Genomic DNA, 26183 nt, shown 5'->3' with positions numbered 1-26183 from the left:
TCATTCTTGCTATGTTGACCTCTTATAATTGTCCTCCTTTCTGAAATGCTTTTGTCTTTCTTTTCTGTTTCTTTCATAAGTCTGACCACTTCCTGTTTCACTACTTCCTGATGTCTGGCTCTCCCCTCAGGGCTTGTATGTTTGCTTTGTGTTCTTCCTTCCCAGCTGCGTTTACCCCATTACGTCCTAGGTTTTACGTTGGAAGGTTAGGGGGCAATTTTCCTTTGCTTTGCAGTGACTTTTTGTGCACGGTGAAATCTGACCCTCTCTTATTCCTTTTTTTTTTTTCCCCTTGTGTTATCTTTGCAATGTTGCAAGAAACATTTACGATGACTCGTGTTTGAATGAGCTGCAGTTGCTTGAACCAGCTTTTGGCAGAAGGATCCTGAGGGGAGGGGAGTCCTTGGGAGGGGTGAGCCTCGATGGCCAGATTCATGGCTCACCCCAAGAGCCACTGCACCGTGCAGCTTGTGGGATCTTAGTTCCCCGACCAGGGATCGAACCCAGGACCCCAGCAGTGGAAGCACAGAGTCCTAACCACTGGATCACCAACGAATTCCTGTGACTGTTTCTTTAATACCATATTTCATCTTTTCTGAGTTACTTTTTAATATTTCTGGAGTTGAGATGTCTCGCCATGGATGGCATCCTCTGAACGCCGTGGGCCATGTGTTTCCCCACATTTTAACTTCTCTGAAATTAGGGCAGATTTGCCAGCCTCAATGGAATCCAGCCAGACTCAGTGAAACAGGGTATTTTGTGCCACCAGGCCTCCTTCGACGCCTAAATCCTGAGCTGGTTCAGTGAGGATAGACGTCTACTTTCTGAAACTGCTTTCTGAAGGCATGCTTCTTTGGTCCCTGGTACTCATGTCATGCCCTGTCTGTCCTGTTCATAGCAGAACACACTGTGGGGTGGGTGATGGGTAATGAGTGATGGGTGGGGCCCTTCTCCTTCTTGCCGTGAATACTGGCTTCCGATTTGGGTTCTTCCTCCGTTAGAAAATGTCACGTGCCCATCCTTTCCCCTGCAGCCACCTCATTGCTACGGCTTCCTGTCCTTGTGCTGGTATATTCAACCTCACATGCATACATTATTTCCATCTCTTAGTTTCATCAAAGATGCAGTCTGTGGGAGATTTCTTGTTCTGGTTGCTCTGCATGAAAGATTCAAAGCCAGGCTCCGGATACTCTCCTCCCAAACTGGACGCTCAGCTCCACTTGGAAATCTTTGATTCTGGGTGATGGTCACGGCTCATAATCCTCCAGTGCTTCCCTCCTTCCTTTAGAATAAACTGCAAACTCCTCGCTGTCACCTCCAAGGCATGGCCTACCTGGCCCTTCCATCCCTTCCTGCATCCTCCCCCGGCCTTCTCCCTTCCATCCCCGTTCCAGCCAGCCTAGACTTTTTACATCCCTCAAACATCCCAGCTACTGCCTGCTTCAGGCTTTTTGGATGTCTGTTTCTTCTCTCTCTGGAAAACTCTTGTCCAGCTGTTACAAGCACTTCTATCATCTTTTCTCTCCAGGTCATGCCAGAGACTTGGTTATAATTATAAGTAGCGTACTGGATGTTGGAAGTGACTTCTTCACTGGATTGGCTAGAAATGTCATACAGGCACACTCCTTCCTTTGCACGAACAGGGGGGCAAGAATCCCACTGGCCTGGTTACCTGAACCTTACAGGTCTAGGTTTAGGTAGAGAGTTCTGAACCCACCCAGTTCCAGCCACCTTCATGGAGGACTTCTGTAGCCCTGCTCCAACCAGAAGGTTAGCTGGATCTTGGCTGTGAAGCATAAGGTGCCAGGAGACGAAGAGCCGGGAGGGCCTCCTTCGACTCACCGACCAAAGCCATAGCTCTGTACAGCAGAATTCAGGAGGCTGTTGCCCTCAACCCTCTGCAATGGTTGCAGTCTACTGATACCGACCTGTCAGTCAAGACAAAGAGCAAAAGTTTTACTGCGTGGGCAGGGGGAGGGAAAGAGGCTGAGGCCCCTGTGGGAGAGAGCTTAGGATGTGCTCTTCCAGGGCCCTGTTACCATGAGGTCCATACACAACTTTTTTTCAGATTCCAAAGACCAAGATGGAGACCCTAAAAGCAATCGTTCAGTACAGGCTGCCAGTGAAGGAGAGCAAATGTAACAACCTGTACTCTGTAAGTGTGAGAGGGGGCACTGAGCAAAGGGGAGGGCACAGCCTTGAAAGGGAAGGAGGGCACTCCCAAAGCAAGTGGGTGGTGAGCAAGGGGGAGGGGAGGCCAAACCAGGGAAGTGGGCAGGGGCTCACAAAGGAAGTGGGTGGTGAGGAAGGGAGGGGGTGGGGCCAAACCAGGGAAGTGGGCGGGAACTCTCAAAGGAAGTGGGTGGTGAGGAAGGGAGAGGGAGGGGCCAAACCAGGGAAGTGGGCGGGAACTCTCAAAGGAAGTGGGTGGTGAGCGAGGGAGAGGGAGGGGCCTCACAAGGGAAGTGGGCGGGAACTCTCAAAGGAAGTGGGTGGTGAGCGAGGGAGAGGGAGGGGCCTCACAAGGGAAGGGGGTGAGGCTTTTGAGAGAATTTTTTTCTGGCATGAAGGTTCTGATTTACTGGAAGGTGTCTGTTCTGGTTATTTATTGCTGTGTAACAAATCACCCCAAAAATTGGTGGCATAAGACAACACCAATCATTTTACTATTAGTTTCTTTTCAGACCATTAGGGTAACTGAAAAAATACTGCATCATTGAAAATTAGATGTGTTGGAACTCACAACATTAAGTTTAAATATTTAATTTGTATTCAAACCAGAACTTATTATAAATTTACTTTCCTGGTTTTCATAGATGCAAAGTCATCAATATTTTTATTAAAACCATTAGCCATTTTTAATATATACAAATAGGAATATAGGGGTGCACATTTCTGCAATGGCTCGGACCTACAGCCTTGCTGGAGCCTTTTTTAAAATTTTGATGTTTCATTCATCAGGAATTTGCTCTGCTTTGATAGTGACTTTTAAATTATTGCATTAAAGTAGTATTTATCTTGATTACAAGCTTTTTTTTTTTTTTGGCATCCCCTAAAGTTTTGCACTCAAGGAGAAGCCCTTGGTCCTCACTCTGGTCCCAACCCTGCAGCTAGGGCTCCTCCAGCACATTTCCCTGTCTCTCTGTGGTCTCCATGTGCTGTCTCCAGCATGATGACTTCAGGACCTCTGGACTTATTGGTGGCTCAGATCACCAGAGAGAATGTTTTGAGGGAGAGAAATATCCAGGTGGAAGCTGTCCTGCCTTTAAGAACCTATTCTTGGAAGTAACACACTGCCCAGCAAGGCCAAGCTGCATGAGGGCTCAGACTTCAGCTCTTACTGAGGGAGGGGCAGGGCCCCTGAAGAGTGGGTGACACCGTAAATGTTGTCGCAGTCATTTTTTTGCAAATTCACTCTGCCTCAGGGTCTTCTAAGAGTCAGAAAATGCTTGGGTGCAAGCAACAGAAACCCACTTAAGCCAAAGGAGGGGGTTTGGGGTTTGTTTTTAAGGATACAATGAGTTAACTCACAGAAGTCAGGGCAGGAGGGCTGTGAGGGACCAGGACGAGCTGCTGTTAATTTCCCTGAGATCAGGCCATCAAACCCGTGACCCAAATCAGAAGTCCTAAAATGTCATGGAGTGTATTTGGTTTGCCCTCCACACAAGCAGGAGGAAAGATGTCAATGATCCTTTCTGGCCCAAACACTCACCAGCTCGTGCACCTTTCAGAAAACATTTAAATATTAAGACCAGGCCAGTGACTAAGTAAGACAGCCGATCAGAATTACAGACCTTTCAGAGGTTAAAAATGACCAACACAGAAACAATATCTTAAGCCTGGATAAGTTAAATAAACTCATTTGTTAGAAGTAGTATTTACAGCAGGGTTTCTCAGCCTTGTTGGACATTTGGGGTGGATAATTCTTCATCGTGGGGGCCGTCCTGTGCATTGTAAGGTGTTGAGCGACATCCCTGACCTCTACCTACTAGGTGCCAATAGCGCCCTCCCAGTTGAAACAATCAAAAATATCCTCAGACACTGCCTAAGTCCCCTAGGGGGCAAAATCACCCCTGGTTGAGGACAATGATTTATAGGGAAGAGTTCTGTGACATAGATTAGTATCTCCTTCTCTGCAAGGGTGAGTAGAACCTACCGTTTTTAGATTCAGTTTAGGAATACGTTCATTAGAACTGAGAGAAAAAGAAAGCGCCTGGGAAATTAAAAGGTGAAATTCGGGGGCAGGGGGATGGCAGAATGAGACAATTAACTGGGTAGGTTACGATGCCTGGGATTGGACTCAGGACCAACTGCAGATTGCCAGGAGAGAGGACTGGATTGGACAGCACTGGCTCTGGTGTCTACCTAACCCAATCATTTGCGGCCATGGGAGAATGAGGTCTTGCACCAGCCATTAGGGGAGCATCCTTTGCGGGGGAGGGCCTGAGGCATCTCTCAGAGAAAGGACAGGGTCCTGCAAAAGGCTTTTGTGTGCTGCTCCTCTCACCATCACCCTACCCTGTTAGAGACGGTCTGGGTAAAGGTCCTTCCCTTTCAGATGGGGCCAGCGTTGCCCTGGCAGGCTACAGGCAATACTGGCCATTTCTGGAGGACCTGGAGTGCCCTCTGTCTTGCAGACAGGACATTACCCTCATCCAGAGCCTCACTAGGGGCTCAGAGGTAGAATTTTTGCAGGTCTCAGGTGAAATTTGGTTCACACAGCCCAACAGTTCCTTCTGAGGCATCAAATTCTAAGCTAATTAAGAGCACAGGCTCTGGAGTCAGACAGTCTTGGGTTAGAATGATAGTTCCTCTGTCTACCTGCTGTGTGACCCTGGGCAGGTAACTTACCACCTCTGAGCCTCAGCTCCTTCATCTGCCATAGGGAGATGACGTATCTCTTATCAGTAAGGATGTCTTTGGTTGCAAGTGACAAAAGCCTAACACCAAATGGCTTAAGCTTAAAAGACCATTTATTGGCTCATATCCACAACCTAGGGTGTGGATGTCAGACATAGCTGGAACCAGGGGCTCAAATAACGTGACCTAGACTCCATTTTGCTCTCTTCATATCTTGGCTCCATGCCAGCCTTGATTCCCCCTAGTCCTGAGATGGTCCAGCAGGCCTATGGCTACATCTTATTCACATTCAGATGACTCATTCATGTCCCAGCACTTCCAGCAAAAGCCCTGACCTTCACTGTGATTGGACCACCTGAGGTCACGTGCCCAGACCCAGTCTAACCACTGTGGCCCAGGCAGATGGGACCTTCTAGCTTAAACCAATCACAGTGGCCCTCAGCCACAGCAATCTGGTAACTAATAAGTTTGAGGTGCTGAGTGGCATCTGGGAAGGCAGAGAACAAATAATATTGAACTCTGCTGTTCTGAGCATTTTACATATATTAACCCATTTACTGCTTAAGACAACCCAAGGAGTTGGGTCTTGATGTCATTCCCATTTAACCTATGAGGAAACTGAGGCACCGGTGCTTGAGTAGCCTGCCTGGGAAGTGGAGGAGAAGAAGCAAACATCTTAGGGCTTTTGTCAGAGGTGCCTTTCCTCCTGCTGGGAATCATGCTTCGGGAGAAGCTGGTGGGGCAAGATCCGACGGGGAAGGGAACTCCTAGGTGCTGAGGACCCCTCTCACACACCCTGAGTCCCCACCCTCCACTTCTTTTGTTTGTTTGTTTTTTGGAGTATAGTTGCTTTACAATGTTGTGTTAGTTTCTGCTGTACAGTGAAGTGTATCAGCTACGCGTATACATATATCCCCTCTTCCCTGGATTTCCTTCCCATTTAGGTCACCACAGAGCACTGAGTAGAGTTCCCTGTGCTATTCAGCAGGTTCTCATTAGTTATCTATTTTATACACAGTAGTGTATATATGTCAACCCCAATCTCCCAGTTCATCCCACCGTCCCATTTCCCCCCTTGGTGTCCATACGTTTGTTCTCTACACTGTCTCTATTTCGGCTTTGCAAATAGGTTCATCTGCACCATTTTTCAAGATTTCACATATATGCGTTAATGTATGATATCTGTGTTTCTCTTTCTGACTTACTTCACTCTGTATGACACTCTCTAGGGCCATCCACAACTCTACAAATGACCCAATTTTGTTCCTTTTTATGGCTGAGTAATATTCCATTGTATATATATACCACATCTTCTTTATCTATTCCTCTGTTGGTGGACATTTAGGTTGCTTCCATGTCCTCGCTATTGTAAATAGTGCTGCAGTGAACATTGGAGTGTGTGTGTCTTTTTGAATTATGGTTTTCTCCGGGTATATGCCTAGTATTGGGATTGCTGGGTCATATGATAGTTCTATTTTTCGTTTTTTAAAGAACCTCCATACTATTCTGCATAGTGGCTGTATCAATTTACATTCCCACCAACAGTGCAACAGGGTTCCCTTTTCTCCACACCCTCTCCAGCATTTATGGTTTGTAAACTTTTTGATGATGGCCATTCTGACCGGTGTGAGGTGATACCTCATTGTAGTTTTGATTTGCATTTCTCCCATAATTAGTGATGTTGAGCATCTTTTCATGTGCCTCTTGGCCATCTTTTGTGTCTTCTTTGGAGAAATGTCTATTTAGGTCTTCACTTGTCTTTTCTTTCCACAGTGGGATGATTTCATGGAGCTTGGCAATAGCATCCCCGAGTCCCAGCTGGACCAGATCATGAAGAGCCAGAAGGCCAATCAGTGTGCTGTGATCATCTACACTTCTGGGACCATAGGCTATCCCAAGGGGGTGATGCTTAGCCATGACAACGTAAGTGCTGTCTCTGCTGACAGGGACGAAATTTGCAGCATCCGGGGGCCCGTCACTCCGGGGCAGTGGCCTTCAGGCTAGTTTTGTTCTTTTTTTTTTTTTTTTTTTAAACCTAAGTTTTGTTTTTTTTTTTTAATTTTATTTATTTATTTATTTATGGCTGTGTTGGGTCCTCGTCTCCGTGCGAGGGCCTTCTCCAGTTGCGGCAAGCGGGGGCCACTCTTCATCGCAGTGCACAGGCCTCTCACTATCGCGGCCTCTCTCGTTGCGGAGCACAGGCTCCAGACGCGCAGGCTCAGCAATTGTGGCTCACGGGCCCAGCCGCTCCGCGGCATGCGGGATCCTCCCAGACCAGGGCTCGAACCCGCGTCCCCCGCACCGGCAGGCAGACTCCCAACCACTGCGCCACCAGGGAAGCCCTAGTTTTGTTCTTGACCCACAGGGGCACAGTGGCGTTTAGGGGCCCAGCACATGGGGGTGCCCTTGATCTGCGGGGCATAGAGAGTTATGCAAATGCTTCCAAGGTTGGGGGCAGCATAGTGCAGGGGTTGAGATCAGGGACTCTGGAGCAGACCTGGCTCTGTGATCTTGGGCAGGGCATCTGACATCTCCAAGCCTCAGTTTCCTCATCTGTAAAACGGGTGCAATGTAACAGTCCCTGCCTCATGGGTTGTTTGAGCTCAGAACCGTGTTTGATAAAATAAATACATGAAAGGGCAGTATACACATTGTGTTTCAGGGGTAAAGCAGAAGCTGTTTTAGTTACTTGAGGAAGGCCGTGTGCTTGGGGAAAACTTACACATGTCTGGGTGGAATCCAAAGCTGATGGTTATTTAGGTCACTGTTAGGAAAGAATAAGGAGAATACATGCTAAAAGATCCTGTTTATGGGGGACATCTCTGGCGGGCCAGTGGTTAGGACTCTGTGCTTCCACTGCTGAGGGCCCGGGTTCAATCCCTGGTCGGAGAACTAATATCCTGCAAGCCGTGTGGTGCAAGCCTAGAAAACGCAAACTTATCTACAGGGACCAAAAGCAGATCAGTGGCTGCCTGGGGAGGGCAAGAGGGAGGCATTACAAAGGCGATGGAAATGTCCACCATCTCGATGGTGGTGATGGCTGGCTTCACGGGTGCAGACATAGTCAGTGTGTGCCAAATTGTACACTTCAAATGCGGTTCCCTGTATGCCAACTACACCTCGATAAAGTTGTTGGTGTTTGTTTTTTTTTTCCCATAAATTTATTTATTTACTTATTTTTGGCTGTGTTGGGTCTTCGTTGCTGCACGCAGGCTTTCTTTAGTTGCATCGAGCGGGCGCTACTCTTCGTCGCCGTGCATGGGCTTCTCATTGCGGTAGCTTCTCTTGTTGCGTAGCAAGGGCTCTAGGCACGCGGGCTTCAGTAGTTGTGGCACGCAGGCTCAGTAGCTGTGGCTCTCGGGCTCTAGAGTGCAGGCTCAGTAGTTGTGGTGCACTGGCTGAGTTGCTCCGCGGCATGTGGGATCTTCCTGGACCAGGGCTCGAACTCGTGTCCCCTGCATTGGCAAGCGGATTCTTAACCACTGCGCCACCAGGGAAGCCCCAATGTCTTTTTAAAGAACAAGAAAGACAGTGACGGTTCATTTCTGTTGCACACTTACTATGGGGCCAGGGGCCGTCCTGAGAGTTTTACACTTTGTAAATCCTTGCAGCGATTCTATGATTGTATCCATTCTATCAGGCGGACGCTGTTTCTACAGATGAGAAAACTGAAGCCCAGAGAGTTTAAGCTGCTGGACCCAGGTCACACAGCAAGCAGCGTGGCAGAGCCAGGAGCCGAAACCCAGGCAGGCAGGCGCCACAGTCCACATTTTCAACTACACTGTAGGTCTATGGGGCTAAGGTGTAAAAATGTCCAAAGATGCGATCGTTACAAATATGTTAAAGCTGGTTGAAGAATAGTACACAGAGCACGACGCGATTTTGTTAAAAACTGAAAAACGGCAGCGAGTGATGTACACGTGCGTAAGTTTTAAAAGCAGGAAAGTGTCTGGCAGGACATGCACCCAACACACTCCCCTCTGTGAGTCAGAAAGACTGCTAGTTTTAAAATGAAGCGCTTCTACTTTATAAGGGCTTTCCCCACCAGCCCAGCTTAATAGCTGGTGGCACACTCTGGCGTTTGCACTGGCTGTTCCCTCTACATGGAATACTATTTCCCAGAGACCCACATGACTTGCTCCTTCACCTCCTCCGGGTCCCTGCTCAAAAGTTACCGCCTCTGTGATGCCCTCCCTGACTTCCACGTTTAAAATAGCAAAGAAAAATAAACCATCCCATTAGCCCCCAAGCCCTATTTGGCTACTGTTTTTTCTTACACTGCCATATTATACGGTCACGTGTCTATCATGAACAACAGCTCCTTGAGGGCAGGGGCTGTCTGTCTGGTTCACTGCTGTGTCCCCAGTGCTTGGTGCACAGGAGGATTCAATCCATTTCGTGGACTGAATGAACGGAGTCTGAGGAGGCCCCCACCCAACCCTGGCCAGCGTCCACGCTCCCAGTGGCTTCGTGTCTAGTGAGATCACGTCCACGCAGAGGGCAGACAAAAGCTGAGCCCCTGGAGCAAGTCTGCCTGGATCTGCATCCTGGCTCCCCCACTTGCTAACTATGTGACCTGAGAAGATTTCCTTAACTTCTCTGGGCTTCGGTTTGCCCATCTGTAAAAGGGAGACAAGAATGGTTGCTACCTCTCAGAGTTGCTATGAAGGTAAAATTATTTCCTATACTGTGTCAGTTAGCTACTGCCGTGTAACAAACCGTTCTAGAACTTAGCAACTTAAAACAACAAGAGTGTGTTATTTCTGGGTCTGGAATTTGGGCAGGCCTTGGCAAAGTGTCTTTTCTGCCCTACATAGTGTCAGCTGGGGTCACTCAGCTGTATTCAGCTGGTGCCCAGGCTGGGCTGGCAGGTCCAAGCAGGGCTTCACTCACGTGTTTCATGGGGCTTGGGTTTCCTCACAGCATGGAGGCATCGAGGCTGTCAAACTTCTCAACGTGGCGCTGGCTCCCCTGAGGGCAAGCATGCCCTGACACAAAGGCAGAAGCTGCAGTCTATTAGGACTCAATGTCAGAAGTTTACACGGTGCTCCACTCTGTGGGTCAAAACCAGTCACCAGACCAGCCCTGTGAAGGGAAAGGAAAACAGACTCCAGCTCTGAATGGCAGGGGTGGCAGAGAATTTGCAGTTGTCTTTAACCTACCACATAGACATAAGATGCTCAGAGCAACGCCTGGCACATTGGGATTAAAAAATAATCCCTGTCCGCTATTATTTTTTAAATCATAATCGTCATCTTTACAGCAGGAAGTCAAAGCCAGTCCCATGTTCTCAACATAGGTCAACAGCTCAAAGCTTCTCCCGTTTACAGGGTACTATGCCATGCTGAGATAAACACACTAACCCCTAACAGAAACCCCACAAGGTAAGATGTGTCATTAACCCCTTTCAGAGACTGGGAAACTGAGGCTCAGAGAGGGGAAATGACTTGCACAAGGTCAGAGAGCATAGAAAGGTCTGAGCCAGGATCTGAACCCAGGAGTGTCTAAACCACTGTAAATCACGGTCTACACACACCTAGCCCCTTTTCTCAACAAATGGGCGCTGGGTTCCTTGGGTCACTGTGGGTGACAGTGCTTATGGGTGTATAAGAAAAATCCCTTCATCCTGAGGCCCAAAGAAGAGGGACAAATCTTGAAGGCTTACTACAGAGCGAGTGCTTTGCATATTTCATTACACTTAAATGTAACTTCTCTTTCCTCATTCATTCATTCATTCAACAAAAATTTACTGGGCACCTACTATGTGCTGGGAAAACAGCTTTGAGCAAAACAGACCCAATGGTGGCCCTCGGGAAGACAGACAGGGAATGAACAAATAAAACCACTCAGATTATGGCAAGTAGTACGTAGAGGATTAGACAGATGCTGGAAACTTCAGTTCAGGTGATGTGAGACTACTTCCGTAAGGAAGCAACATTTAACCAGAATATAACGTCTGAGGAGTCAGTTGTGGAGACAGCTAGAGGATGCCCATCCCAGGCAGCGGGAACAGCCCATGCAAAGGCCCTGAGGCGGGACCTTGCCTGATGTGTTGGAGGAACAGTGCAGAGGCCCGTGTGGCTGCATTAACGAGGCGACTGTTTGCCAGAGACTTATGACACCAGTAAAAAAATATAGATTGCAAAATCATAGGTATGCTAAAACTTTCCATCAAGGTATGCACCGGAGAAAGAAAAACATTAACATACTAATTGTTGGGGTATTAATGCCACGGGATTATGGGTGGCCTTTTCGTTTGTTGGACAGTGTTGGTTTTATAGTTTTATGTTGGGCACGAGGAACCTCTGTGCCCCTTTTACAGATGAGCAAATACAGGTTGCAAAGGATTTTTAAGCAAATAGCCCATGGTCACACAGCTAGTAAATGGTGGAGTCAGGATTTGATTCTGGGACACTTACTGAATCCTTCAGATTTCTGACTATCCCCGATAGACATTCTGACTCTAGGGTCTGTTGCTGGATCCTAGGGCGTCTGGTAATCCCCCAAAGCTTTCCATCGAATTTTACTGCTCCTTCCATCCCCAGGCGAGTCAGTGAACCTCTCTGTGCTTCTGGTTCCCCATCTGTAAGATGGGGAGAATCGCAGTTATCAACCCCAGTGTGTTAAGATGAGGACTAAGTGACTCAATGTTTGTAAAGTATAAGAGTGGTGCCTAAGCAGGTGCTTTGTGTTTGTTAGATAATTGCATTTAAATGGCCCTCGGGCAAGGATGAGGCACGCTGAATCATATTGGATTGTAAGCTCGATTTGTGTTCTAGATCACGTGGACGGCGGGGTCGGTGGCGAGGGACTTCAATCTGGCTTATGCTCCTGAGAAGCAGGAGGTGGTGGTCAGCTACCTTCCTCTCAGCCACATCGCAGCTCAGATGATGGATGTCTGGATACCCATGAAGGTCGGGGCTTTCGTCTACTTTGCTCAACCAGATGCACTCAAGGTATGAAGGCCAAGGGCAGCCCGGAGGAGTGGATGGTTCCTTCAAGTCCCAGATCTGGGGGTTCCTTCTCCATCCTCATCTAATGCTCCCAGTCAGCAGCATTTGAAACAGTCAACCACCTTCTTTTAGTTTTTATCTTTATCCAAGTCATGGTGTCCATGGTTGTGCAGACTGTATACTGAACAACCTAAGACTAAGATGTGAATGGTACTGAAAGCAGAACGTGTGTGTACATGTGTAGTTTTTTTTTAAGTCAGTATTCCCAACTCCAAAATGCTCCCCAAACCAAACGTTTTTGGCAGTAAAATATGACCTGAACTGATGTGAAGCTATTTGGAGTCTTCATTTTTATCCCACTTATTGGGAATATGTGTATCTGCAGAAATATTAACGTGAAGGATTTCAGCTGGCTTGCCAAGACACCACCATGGGATTCATATCAGTGAGAGCACAGAAGCCCAGAGTGAGCAGAAAGAGCAGGAGTCAAGTGAGCTCACAAAAGAAGTTCCAGGATATGGCTATAAGAACAAACTCATCTTGGCAATATCTGTAACTGTAGTACTGACGATTTTGGTTACAATTCTCTGTCTCATTGAGATTTATTCTCATAGAATTGCAAAAGGGGAAGATAAAAAAAGAAGCAGAAGGGGCTTTTTTCGATTTCTGCTGTGTAAGAGGAGCTCAGGGGAAAGTGAGAGTCAGGAGGGCTTTTTCAGGAGAAGGCGGCCACTTTGGCTTAGGGATATGTATAGGCCTCTATATGAAATGAGCACCATATTACCTTTCTGAAGGCCAGATTATTCTAAATTCCAGAACACATCTGGCCCCAAGGGTTTGAGATAAGGGATTTTGGACCTCTTCTGAAAAACAGCAGTGTCCTAACCACCCTCCAGAGGCAAACTCTCTAGAATTTTCAAGAGATTTCTTTTGGCATTTACCTCCAGTTTTTTAAAAATATGTAATAATTTTCTTGATTCATGCACTTTTAAATATTATCTCTTACTTTTCTATTGCAGTAGGCAAGGATTTAATCCTCTTACACACCCATCTTCACCTGCTTCCCCTTTTCCCATCCTCTCAGTGAAAAGACTTCTTAGTTAACGGAGCCATGTAGTTTACTACATGATTACATATCTTGTCTGGTACAACCTTTTGTTTTCCCCAGAGTTAACAGTTGCCTTTCTTTTCCAGTTTGGTGGAAGTTTTCTGTACACCTGTCCACAGTTGCTCCATCTCAACTGTCACATGCTTATCAGGATTTTCCAAATGTTCTAATACCTACTGCGTTATTTTCCCCCGAGTAGGACTGGTTGTTGTTTTAAGTTGTCCTAGATTGGGCCCCCTAGAAGCAGAACCTGAGATGGGATGGAGATTTTTGTAATTAATTGAGTAGGGTCTCTCAGGTGAAAACTGTAAGGGAGCAAGGGGAGCAAGATACGGCAAGGGGAGAAGAGAGGATGTAGGTTCGGCTGGCATGTAAGCGGAATGGCCCTTACGCAAACCAATCCCGTGGGAATCTCTGAAGCATGAATGGCACCACAGTTGTACTGCTTTGAGGCAAGGGGTCCGGGCTTCTGTACCCCCATCTCAGAGAGCCGCTGGCTATAGGCTTATGCACTCATGCGGGTGCATAACTTCCCAGGCATTTCTGAATAAGGGCAGTTCTCTGAAGAAGAGGGAAGCTGTGGACCATTAGAGATCTGAAGAGGACATCAACAGCAGCTTCTACAAGCTGTCATGCAGGGATATCCCTTCCTCCCACTCCTGTGCTGAATCCTCTGTTTTCTAAGGTCCTTGTGTTCTTTTTTGGGGGGTTACCTCTTCATTTAGCTGGAGTTCATCTTTGGTAGGTTTTTCATGTTAAGTAAGTGAAAGAATTCTTGTATGTCCTGACCTTGTAGACTTAACAGAGCCAGAAAAGAACTCTGCACTTTCCTCAGCTACATTCTCCGTGTTTGCTTCCTATGATTGCTGGAACAAATGACCACAAAACTTAGGGGCTTAAAACAACATAAATTTATTACCCCACGGTTCTGGAGGTCAGAAGTCTAAAATGGGTCTCAATGGGATAAAACCAAGACATGAGCAGGACTGTGTTCTTTCTGGAAGCTCTTGGGGAGAATTGGTTTCCCTGCCTTTTTTTAGCTTCTAGAGGCTGCCTATGTTCCTTGGCTTGTGGCCTCTTCCTCCATTTTCAAAGCCAGGAGCACATAGCATCTTCAAATCTCTCTCTCTCTTACACACACACACACACACACACACACACACACACACCCCCCTACCTCTGCTCCCACTGTCACACCTCTCTGATCCTCCTGCTTCCCTCTTATAAGGACCCCTGTGATGACACTGGACCCACCTGGATAATCCAGGATAATCTCCCCTAGGCTAAGTCTTAGGGCCTTTGTAATTCCTTCCAGAGGGCTCATTCTCCTGTTCTTCACATGGCTGTCTCCTCCATGTCATTTAGTTCCCTGCTTAAATATCTCCTTGACCCCTTTCGGTCACTGTCACATCCCCCATGCTCAGTGTCTGAGACCCATTAGACACTCAGTAAATGAATACTTTATTTTCTGGCTGAAAACATAATGTATACACACTCGCCTACAGTGCCTGAGAAGTTCCCAGTCTCCAATATCCTTAGCAATCCCTAATATTGTCAAAAAATTTAAAATTGTCCACCAGGTAACAAAGCTGTCTTAACATTTTTTTTTTTTTTTTTTTTTTTTTGGCTGCAACGCGCGGCACGTGGGATCTTAGTTCCCCCACCAGGGATCAAACCCATGCCCCCTGCAGTGGAAGTGCAGAGTCTTAACCACTGGACCCTGGCTTAATATCGTAAGCAACTGCCAGACTGTTTTCAAAGTGGCTGTGTCATTTTACATTCCCAACCAAAAGTGTACGAGAGGTCCAATTTCTCCACATCCTCACCAACACTTGTTTTTTTTTTATTATTATTATTGCCATCCTAGTAGATGCAAAGTGGTATCTCCCATATTAATTTGCATTTCTCAAATGATTAATGGTGGTGAGCAACTTTTCCTGTGCTTATTGGCCGTTTGTATATCTTCTTTGGAAAAATGTCTGATCAAATTTTTAACCATTTAAAAATCTGGTTGTGTATCTTCTTATTGTTGAACGTTAAGGGTTCTTTTTACAAATCCTTTATCAAATATATGATTTGCAAATACTTTCTCCCAGTTCCGTGGCTTGTCTTCTCATTTTCTTACTAGTGTCTTTTGAAAAGCAAAACGTGTTTACCTCTAATCAATGTTAACTCTACAATTTATTGATTTTTTTTCTTCCATGCTTCTGGCATCATTTGTAAGAAATCACTGCCTACTCCAAGGTCACAGAGATTTTCTTCTATGTGTTCTTCTGGAGGGCTTTTAGATTTAGCTCTTACTTTTAGGTCTGTGATCCATTTTGAGGTAATTTTTGTGTTTGGCAAGAAGGCTCTAAGTTAGCTAAGCTCTTGTTTGTTTGTTTGTATACAGATATCCTTTCCTGCACTAAATTGCCTTGGCACTTTTATTGAATGTCAATTGATCATAAATGTGAAGATTCATCTCCAGATTTTCAGTTTTGTTCCACTGAACTTTATGTCTATCCTTACATCAAAACTACACTGACTTTATTTTTCCGGCTTTATGGTAGTATGACTACCTTGTCCCTGTTTACCTGGGACTTTCCCGGTTTCATAAGTGAAAATCCTACATTCCAGGAACGCCTCCAGTTCTGGGCAAATCAGGACAGTTGATCACCCTACTTTATAATAAGTTTCAAAATCAGGTAATAAGTTCTCTGATTTTGTTCTTCTTTTTCAAAATTGCTTTGGTTATTCCAGATCCTCTGCATTTCCATATAAATCTTAAGATCAGCTTGTCAATTTGTATGAAATAGCTTGCCTATTTTTGATAGGGATTACATTGAACCTATAGATCAATTTGGGGGAGAATCTTGCATAATACTCCACTGCATTCTTGGGCCACAGTTTCTTTAGCCAATCCCCCATCATTGGCCACGAAGTCTGTTTCCATCCTGTTACAAATGATGCACAAAGAATATCTCACATGTGCTTCTCTGTGTACCTGATCTTTCATTCAGCTGAATTCTGTCACCCACAGAAGTGAAGCTGCCAAGTTGCATTTAAAATGTTAATAATACTGTCACGCTGCCTTCCAAAAACATTTTACCAGTCTGTGCTCTCTACCAAATGCCCAGAGAGAGCATGATAATCTGATTGGCCACTGGCCAGCCAATGGATTGGCTCCCTTGGGTCAGGAGCTCACCCTGGTCCAATAAGCCAAGAGCTGAGCTGAGCTGAGGAGCTCTTGGCTTATTGGACCAGGGTGAGCTGAGCGGCTGAGGAGAGATGGACATCTGGGTTGCAGGTGTGGCTAACCCAGCTCTGCGCCCTGCAGGGCACTTTGGTCAACACTCTGCAGGAGGTAAAGCCTACCGCCTTCCTGGGGGTGCCCCGAATTTGGGAAAAGATGCATGAGAAGATAAAGGAAACTGTTGGCAAATCTTCAAGCTTGAGGAGAAAGGTGTTTTCGTGGGCAAGAAATATTGGCTTCAAGGTCAACTCAGAAAGGATGCGAGGGTAAGTGGCGGGCCCAGCGGGGCCAGGCGTGGAGGGCAGCGGGTGAGGGGGCTCAGCCTTCTCCAGCTGGGTCCCATTAGCCCCCTTGTGGCCCCATGGCTATAGAGCTCTCCTTGGCTTTCATGTTCATAGGGGACGTGACACTCCCATGAGCTACCGCATGGCAAAGGCCCTCGTGTTCACCAAAATCAAGAATTCCCTTGGCCTGGATCGCTGCCGCATTTTTATCAGCGGGGCCGCACCCCTCAACCAAGAGACTGCTGAGTTCTTTCTAAGTCTGGACATACCTATAGGTGAGGCGTACGGTATGAGTGAAAGCTCAGGACCCCATTCCACGTCCAGCCCAGAGAACTACAGGATTCTAAGGTACTGGCCTCCCGGGCAGACTCCCGGTCCTCCAGCCACGCGGGGTCAAAGGGATGAAGATGGGAGGGTGGACAGGCCTCTGGGCTAAGATGAATCCTGACTTGGTGTCTCCAGAATGACCCCTGTTCACCAGCCTCCAAGTCCCAAATTTTCGTGACCGTGGGAAGCCCCAGTTTGTCCGAGAGCCCATGGACAAAGGGGAAGGGCTCTCAAACATTCTATGGACTCTCCCTATTTGTCATTTGCGAGCTCTGCCTCCAGACGGCCCACCCCAGGCTCACTCACCCAAGGTTCACCTCCCTAGACCTCGGGACCGTTCATCTCCATGGCGCTTTCTCTCAAACACGTCCCCAGGCCCCTCCTGGCTTTCTCCCAAGCTCAGCTCACCTCGGGCTGCAGGATGGAGCCCGGTGATACTGACACAGTGAGAACATCCAAGCCAAGCTCCACGTGGAGTCTGAGAACCGTGCTCCTCCACAGGGCCTCCTGGTTGTGCCCCTCCCTGACCCCCGCCCTGCCGCCATATGGCAAGGCTGGCTCTCCTCTCATGCTCGGCCGAGTTCTGGCTGCCTCTGAACTTAGCAAAAAAACTAAATTCAGTCTTCCCAATCTGGCAAAACCATCTCCTGCCTCTTACTTTACCTTGCACATCAGTTATCTCCCCTTCTCCAGTCCATAATCCCATCTGGGTCTGTTTCCTGCAGAACCCAAATGCCCACTGGAGTTTTCTTCCAAAACCAAAGAGTGGTCCTTCCTTAAAGAGTGTTTTTCGCTGTGCAGAATTTTTTTATCTTTACCTGGTTGAACTCATGAAACTTGTATAGCTTCTGAGTTTTTCCATATTCCTAGGAAAGCTTTTTTTTTTTTTTTTAAAGATTTAATCTTAATTCTTAAGTTCTGGTGTTCAGAAAGCACCTCTTGTAGATCCTGGAAATGAGATAGCTTGTTGATAAACATGGAAATCAAGTTAGATTTTTTTTTTTTTTTTTAGCCACGCGACATGTGGGATCTCAGTTCCCCAACCAGGGATCGAACCCGCGTCCCCTGCGGTGGAGTCTTAACCACTCGACCACTGGGGAAGTCTCCCTAGAAAAGCTTTTAATGGAGGTCGTAAGGAGGCTCTTTATAAATGTTAAGCTTCACAGGCCTGCCTTCCTTTTCCTCTTACTAAGGGAATACCTACACTTAACCCTAAAACCACTGGCCCTTCTAACTGCCAGTAAAAAAGACCTCAGCAAGGCAGTAAGAAAATACTTCCTTTTCTGCATCTTAAAACCACCCTCCCGAGTAGTATCACTAGTGAAAGGAATCTCACGAAAATCCAGATATCAGCTGGTGCTATTCTGTCTTGCGGAAGTAACTTTAACCTCTAAAGAGATTCTGGTTGGTTGATTTACTTAAAATCAGCTGTCCTGGTCATTGCGTTCAGGTCGACATACCTGTTTTCTAGAGGGGGTTTTGTTGCTTCCTTTTTTTTTTGGCCATGCCATGCGGCTTGTGGGATCTTAGTTCCCTGACCAGGGATTGAACCGGGGCCCTCGGCAGTGAAAGCATGGAGTGCTAACCACTGGACCACAGGGGACTTCCCTGTTGCTGTTTTTAACCCGGGAGCACTTTGTCCTCCCATTTATGTGAAGATAAAAACAATCTAGATTCACTTTGCTGTACACCTGAAACTAACAACTATACTCCAATAAAAATTTTTTTTTAATTCCCGAAAATAATAATAATAAAACAATCTACAACTCTGCTGCGTTTCCCAGTTCACCAAGTGTTTGGGAAGTTGGCTCACCTGATTGAACAAGCCCTCCCTCCACTCAGCCAACACCTCTCATGCCCACCGGGCCCTGGGGAGGGTGCAGCAGCAGCAGCTTCCAGCCCAGGCCAGCTGAGCAGAGTGTTAGGAGCCTGGGCCACAGACCCAGGCCGACCTGGGTGGGTTACCTCGTCTCCCCGAGCCTCAGATTTCCTCCCTCCTGTGCCCTGGCAGTTCTGGCAAAGTCATGACTGGGTGTAAGAACATGCTGTACCAGCAGACCAAGGACGGCGTTGGGGAAATCTGCCTCTGGGGCCGGCACGTCTTCATGGGCTACCTGGAGAGGGAGGACGCGACCGTGGAGGCCATCGACGAGGAGGGCTGGCTCCACTCTGGGGACCTGGGCCGCGTGGACAACCAGGGCTTCCTCTTTATCACGGGCCGCATCAAAGGTACTGGGGCCGGGCTCCGCAGGGGCCTCCTGTGAGCAGGCTCACCTTGAATGTTGAAGGCTCCCAGGCCCCGCCTTTCAGGGGGCGGGGTCACACTGATGTACAGGGACACCCCAGTCCGCGCACCCCAGCTCTGTCCCTGTGCCCAGCATTTGGCCCTCGGCAGGACGGAGCCAGAAAACAAGCCCATTCTGGGCCTGAAACCTCTGTTCCCTCCCCTGCCATTTGAGGATAACGATAACTACAGAGTTGTAACGATTCAGTGAGGATTAAATGAAATGATGTAGAACAGGGATCAGTCAACTTTTCCCATAAAGGGCCCATGCGTAAATATTCTGGATTTGCAGGACACAGGGTCTCTGTCGTAGCTGCTCCACTTGGCCGTTGTGGTACAAAAGCAGCAGCAGACGATGTGCAGACCGATGGTCATGGCTGTTTGCCAACACAAATGTCACAGGATTTTCACGTGTCACGGATATTATTATTCTTTGGATTTCCTTCCGACCATTAAAAATTGTGAAAGCCCTTTTTAGCTCGTGGCCATACAAAAACAGGCGGAAGGTGGGATTTAGCCCACAGGCTGGAGTTTACCAACCTCTGAGGGAGACCATTTGGCATGGAGCCTGACATAGGCAGTACCTATACAACAAGAGGGCTATGTTAGCATTATTTCCATGATAAGCAACAGAAAACCCTTCTTAAGCAGGTTTCAGTGAAAAAGTGATGCTATTGGCTCAAAACCAGCAAAGTCCAAAAGGTCATGCTTCCGGCATGGCTGGATCCAGGTGCCAAAATGACATCACAAGGAATCTCTTTATCCTTCTGTTACCATGCTGTCGTCCTCTGTGTTGATGCCATTCTTAAAGAGCCTTTTCCAACTTGATGACTAGATGGCTGCCAACAGTCTAGGTTCATCCTAACACCCAAGGGATGAGTAAGAGTGTATTATTCCCAACAGTGTCGGCAAGTTTTAGGCCTGATTCTCGCTGGATCTTCTTGGGTCACTATCACATCTCAGAATGAATCACTGTAGAGGATGGAATATGCCGACTGGTCAGACCTGGTCACATGCTCACCCTCCCCCAAAACCACATAAAGATGGAGAGTAGCTCCCTAAAGAAACCCAAAGGAGTCGTCACTGGGCAGACGATATCAGAGATGTCCATTATGGGATCAAACTGATTATTACTAGTGCTGTAACGACCTCAGCGAGGGTGACTGTGAGATCATGGGATGGGAGGGAGAGAGTTTGGGTGGGTGGCACAGGAAGTAGCAAGCATCCCAGGATGAAAGAACAAGTAAAGATTGTGTCTGGGGCAGGAGGAGGGGCTCTTGAAGAATTTCAGAGGCAGCGAGAGAAAGTGACACAACTCTTTTAGAGCTTGCCAAAATTAGGGATGCTACACACCCCCCCAGGTAGAGCGTGGACTTAGGGTCTTTGGGAGTTGTCAAACGATGGGAAAAGGAGGAACCAGAGAGACAGGGTGTGGTCAGAAGCACCTGACTATCTTCCAAGCAAGACATGCTGGAGGGCCTGGAGCAGGGTATGGGGGACCAAGAAACAGGCAAGGAGTTCGTAAGACGCTGTCCAAGTGGAATGCCCAGGACTTGGATGCTTAATGGAAATTTGAAGATGGGGGATGAAGGGCAGAGTGACTTTGGGTCTGCGGCCTGGAGAAGGACAGAGAGAGAGTCCTGGCCATGGGCAGAGGTCCTCCTCTGCTTCTGGGGTTTTCTAGGTGAGTGGTCATTGGTGCCAACCTCTGTCCCCTCTGATCCACAGAGGGGCAGGGCTTTTGGACTGTCATGGTTGAACCCACCCCCAGCCATGCTTTGTTTCAGAAATTATCATCACTGCTGGCGGCGAGAATGTGGCCCCCATTCCCATCGAGAACCTGGTTAAGGAGAAGATTCCCATCATCAGTAACGCCATGTTAGTGGGAGATAAGGCCAAGTTTCTAGGTGTCCTCCTGACGCTGAAGGTAACGGGGGTGTTCTAGGCGGGAGGGATCCGCTTCTTGGTCCTCAGAGACGGGTGATAGGCGTTGTGACAGGGGTGTCTCGGGGCAGTGTGAGGTCGACAAGACGACTGGAGAGCCGCTGGACAGACTGACCTGGGAGGCCATCAGGTTCTGCCGGGATGCAGGCAGCCAGGCATCCACCGTGTCCGAGATCTTGGAGCTGCGAGACCCCTTGGTCTACACGGCCATCCAGAAAGGCATAAATGCCGTGAATCAGCGTGCCATCTCCGACGCGCAGAAGATTCAGAAGTGGGTCATCTTGGAGAAGGACTTTTCCATCAGTGGCGGGGAGCTAGGTGAGTGGCCTGGAGAGCCGGTGGCCTTGAAACTTGGAGGCTGGTCCCTTGCTAGTGTCCAGGGCCACTGTGGGCTCTGAGGAGACGCGTCTTTTTTTCTGGGAGTCAGAGTGTCTGTGGGACCAGCCGTGGACCGGGAGGGGGATGCGGCCGCCTCCAGCTAACTGGTGTCCAGCTCCCCCCGGCCACACACACACACACGCACACACACACACACACACGCACACACACACACGCACACACACACACACACGCACACGCACACGCACACGCACACACACGCACACAGACACACGCGCACACACACGCACACACGCACACGCACACACAGACACACACGCACACACGCACACACAGACACATGCACACACGCACACACACGCACACACACGCACACACGCACGCACACACACACACAAACGCACACGCAGACACACGCACACGTGCGTGCGCACACACACGCACACACACACGCGTGCAGCCCCTTCTCCCCAGGGCCTTTGCACCTGCTGCTCCCTCTGCCCGGACTGCTCTTCCCCCTCAATTCTTTGCCCGAAAGGCTCCTTCTCATTGTCCAGGTCTCACCCTAAAGGCCACTTCCTGAGAGCAGCCTTCCCTGACCATCCCGGCTAAAGCAGCTTGCCATCCCCCCAACACACTGACCCTACAGTCCACCGTCACACCTACTGTACTGCCCTGTCTCCTTGCTTCCCTAATACGTCAGAGCCTGAAACTACCCTACATATTAGTTTAGCTTTGCCTGTCTCCCCGCCGAGAGGGGAGGGGTCGGGGTGGGGGGGTCTTGCCTTCCCCTGAGGTCCCCCCAGGGGCTTGCTTTCAGCACTCAGCTGTACTTCCACAGCGTGGACCGCAGGGAGCTGGGAGCATGGCAAGCGTGCAGCTTTCAACAACCTGGGTTCAAATCCTGTGCCCGCCACATGGAGTAGTGACTTGTCCCTCCGAACCCTGGTCTTTTTATTTACGAGTTGGAAATGCGATCCAGGGTCGGGGGTGTGTTTGTGTGTGTCTAGGACACCTGGAGGGAAGCCCACACCCCCTGGTGACCGGAGCCTACAGGGCATCCTGGGCTGTGGATGAAAGAAGTCTCAAGTTGGAGCGTTCGCCCCGCCATGCACTTGCTGGGTGACCTTGGAGCAGCTGGCCCTGAGCCTCACCTATAAAATCGGGGGGTCGGGGGGTGTCCCTCCGTGGTTGGGTGCAGCATCCCTGTCAGGCACAGAGCTCACTGCGCTCTCCACCTGCCAGCTCACGGAATCCTCACCGCGGCCCAAGGACAAGGCGGGGGCGGAGAGGGGTCCTCTCATCCCGGCGGATGGCAAAGGGGGTGCCCCCAGGAAGTCAAGGGCACAGCCAGCCACCAGCCCGGCCCCAGCCATGAGACCCTGTCTCCTGGTCACGCCCGGGGCACGTGGACTCTTATTGCATCCCCACGTCTGAACTGGTTTCTCCTTTCTCGGCAGGTCCAACGACAAAGATTAAAAGACATTTCATAATACAGAAATACAAAAAGCAAATCGACAACTTCTATCAGTGACGTCATTGGCAGAGCTGCTCCCGGCTGCCCCGATGGCGAGACCGGCTTCGCTGGGCTGTGCCTCAGATTAGTCCAACACAGCTGGTCTCCCCCGAGCGGCAGGTAGGTCCCTGAGCAGAACCGCAGAGGTCTCGTGCACACACGCACCCATGCGCGGCTGCCGCGGCTTCTAGGTAGTGTCTGCCCTCAACTAACGCTCTACCTGGGTCCCGGCAGGGCATGCAAACTCCCTCCTGCTCGGCCGCCAACTCTGTTAGCTGTTCTTCCTGCCTTTTCCACTTGTCTCGTAGAGGGGGCAGGGCAGCCTTCCCATCCAGGACCAGAGCTTTTGGTGAAATGACCAAAGGTTTCATTGTGGCTTATCTGGAGAAGCCCTTTTGTCAAAAACTGTGGGTGGGGGACTTCCCTGGTGGCGCAGTGGTTAAGAATCCACCTGCCAATGCAGGGGACACGGGTTTGAGCCCTGGTCCAGGAAGATCACACATGCCACAGAGCAACTAAGCCCGTGAGCCACAACTACTGAGCCCGCAAGCCACAACTACTGAGCCCGCGTGCCACAGCTACTGAAGCCTGCACGCCTAGAGCCCGTGCTCCGCAACAAGAGAAGCCACTGCGACGAGAAGCCCGCACACCTCAACGAAGAGTAGCCCCCGCTCACTGCAACTAGAGAAAGCCTGTGCGCAGCAACAAAGACCCAACGCAGCCAAAAATAAATAAATAAATTTATTAAAAAAAAAAACAACAGGGCTTCCCTGGTGGCGCAGTGGTTGAGAATCTGCCTGCCAATGCAGGGGACACAGGTTCGAGCCCTGGTCTGGGAAGATCCCATATGCGGCGGAGCAACTGGGCCCGTGAGCCACAATTATTGAGCCTGCGCGTCTGGAGCCTGTGCTCCGCAACAAGAGAGGCCGCGATAGTGAGAGGCCCGCGCACCGCGATGAAGAGTGGCCCCCACTTGCCGCAACTGGAGAAAGCCCTCGCACAGGAACGAAGACCCAACACAGCCATAAATAATAAAAATAAATTAATTAATTTTTTAAAAATTAATTTATTTTTGGCTGTAAAAATTAATTTTTAAAAAATTATTTATTTTTGGCTGTAAAATTAAATAATTAATTTTTAAAAAAATTTATTTATTTATTTTTGGCTGTGTTGGGTCTTCGTTCCTGTGCGAGGGCTTTCCAGTTGCGGCAAGCGGGGGCCACTCTTCATCGCAGTGCGCGGGCCTCTCACTATCGCAGCCTCTCTTGTTGCGGAACACATGCTCCAGACGCGCAGGCTCAGTAATTGTGGCTCACGGTCCCAGTTGCTCCGCGGCATGTGGGATCTTCCCAGACCAGGGCTCGAACCCGTGTCCCCTGCGTTGGCAGGCAGATTCTCAACCACTGCGCCACCAGGGAAGCCCTAATTAATTAATTTTTTAAAAAAACAAAACTGTGGGTGGGAGAAGTTCTACTGGCCGGGAACCCAAGGAATGAGGTGTGTCGACCCACCCCGGGGGGTAAAGGACTGAGACTTGAGTTCCTCCCACCTACCCCTCTTCTCCTCCTTTTCCCCCAAGTCTTGTTCATAGGGAGCCCTGATGACATCCGGAGTCACTGATAGGATTTTGGAAGCCCAGCTAGAGGCACAGTGCAGGCAGAGAGAAGGATGCAGCTTCGGTTGTCCCAAGGGTCACCTGTAACCCTTTCGTGGTCAAATCATTCTCTTCTGATGCTCGTAGCCTACCCACCTGTATTAGTTTCCTAGAACTACCATAGGACAAAGTTCCACAGACTACGGTACTTAAACAACAGGAATTTCTTTTCTCAAGGTTCTGGAGGCTGCAAGTCTCCAAGGTCAAGGTGTCGGCTGGGTTGGTTCCTTCTCAAGTCCCTCGCCTTTGCCTGTAGACGGCTGTTTTCTCCCTGCGTCAGTGTCCAAATTTCCCCTTCTTATAAAGACACATGTCCTATTGGATTAGGGTCCACCCTAATGATCTCATTTTAACTTGATGACCTCCGTAAAGACCCCATCTCCAAAGACACTCCCATCCTGAGGTCCTGGGTGTGAGGACTTCAACATACGAATTTGCGGAGGGGAACACAATCCAGCCCATGACACCACCGTATCCAGTTTCTTTTCTTCATTGTTAACCGATTTAACTCCTCCACACCTTCATTTGTCAAAGTGCTGCGGGGGAGCCCAGCAGCCAAACACATCACATTCATCGTTCCGCGTCTTTTGCAAGATTTCAGATTTCACTTTGCAGTTGGGTAAGAGATCATCCGACACTGATGTGGGGGTGGAAGGTGGACCCTCTCTGCACCTGTGCTGTCCAGTATGGCAGCCACTGGCCCACAATGTGGCCCGTCTGAACTGAGATGTGCTGTGGGTATAAAACCCACACTGGGGGCTTCCCTGGTGGCGCAGTGGTTGAGAATCTGCTTGCTAATGCAGGGGACACGGGTTCGAGCCCTGGTCTGGGAAGATCCCACATGCCGCGGAGCAACTAGGCCCGTGAGCCACAACTACTGAGCCTGCGCTTCTGGAGCCTGTGCTCCGCAACAAGAGAGGCTGCGACAGTGAGAGGCCCGCGCATCGCGATGAAGAGTGGCCCCCACTTGCCACAACTAGAGAAAGCCCTCACACAGAAACGAAGACCCAACACAGCCAAATAAATAAATAAATAAATAAAATATTAAAAAAAAAAAAAAACCCCACACTGGGCTTCCAAGTCGGGGTACGAAATACAGAACATACAACACCTTATTCATATTTTAAAGTATTGACTGAATGTTGGAATGATACTCTTCGGGACATACCAGGTTACATTAAATATAGCACCTAAGTCAATTTCACCAGTTCCTTTTTTGTGTGGCTATTAGAAATTTTTAAATTACCTCGGTGGCTCACGTGATACTTCTTCTGGAGAGTGCCACTCTAAAGTTCATTGGAGAGGGATTCCATTTTTTTTTTTCTCATTTCTAAGTGGATCCGTTCATTCTGGAATATTTCCATCTTACAGTACCTTGTGGGGTCTCAGGGAATGAACATATAATACATGTACCAAGGATCCCCATGTGATAACTTGTCTTTCTCTTTTCTCTAGCCTCCAAGAGGAAGACCCCATCGCGACGTGATTTGCTGCTCTGGGCAGGGACTTGAGTCTCTCGTGTTTTTAAGAAGTCAGATTCCCTATGGGTCAGTCTCTTCATCATCCACCTGTTGAAGAGGTACCCCCTCTCAGACCTGCCATGCCTCTTGAAGCAACAGGGCCATCACAGATCTTTGAATTCCCATGAACCTTCAGGGCGTGATCCTGGGAAAGCTGAT

The 26183-nt window shown here is 48.7% G+C and overlaps 1 protein-coding gene across 1 annotated transcript in view; it reads left to right on the top strand.

Annotated features, from left to right (window-relative positions):
• ACSBG2 (acyl-CoA synthetase bubblegum family member 2) overlaps nt 1-22868 on the top strand; it is a 30050-nt gene extending 7182 nt beyond the window's left edge. The window contains exons 5-13 of the mRNA XM_007169105.2: nt 2069-2155; nt 6634-6783; nt 11640-11816; nt 16241-16422; nt 16555-16788; nt 18779-18996; nt 20839-20978; nt 21067-21313; nt 22795-22868. Of these exons, the coding sequence (XP_007169167.2) occupies nt 2069-2155; nt 6634-6783; nt 11640-11816; nt 16241-16422; nt 16555-16788; nt 18779-18996; nt 20839-20978; nt 21067-21313; nt 22795-22868 (1509 nt within the window). The remainder of the gene's footprint in view (nt 1-2068; nt 2156-6633; nt 6784-11639; nt 11817-16240; nt 16423-16554; nt 16789-18778; nt 18997-20838; nt 20979-21066; nt 21314-22794) is intronic.
• Nucleotides 22869-26183: the final 3315 nt, after the last annotated feature.

Source organism: Balaenoptera acutorostrata, chromosome 2 (assembly GCF_949987535.1).
Source record: "Balaenoptera acutorostrata chromosome 2, mBalAcu1.1, whole genome shotgun sequence".
In the NCBI taxonomy this organism is placed as follows: Eukaryota; Metazoa; Chordata; class Mammalia; order Artiodactyla; family Balaenopteridae; genus Balaenoptera; species Balaenoptera acutorostrata.
This window is presented reverse-complemented; position numbering and strand designations above follow the sequence as displayed.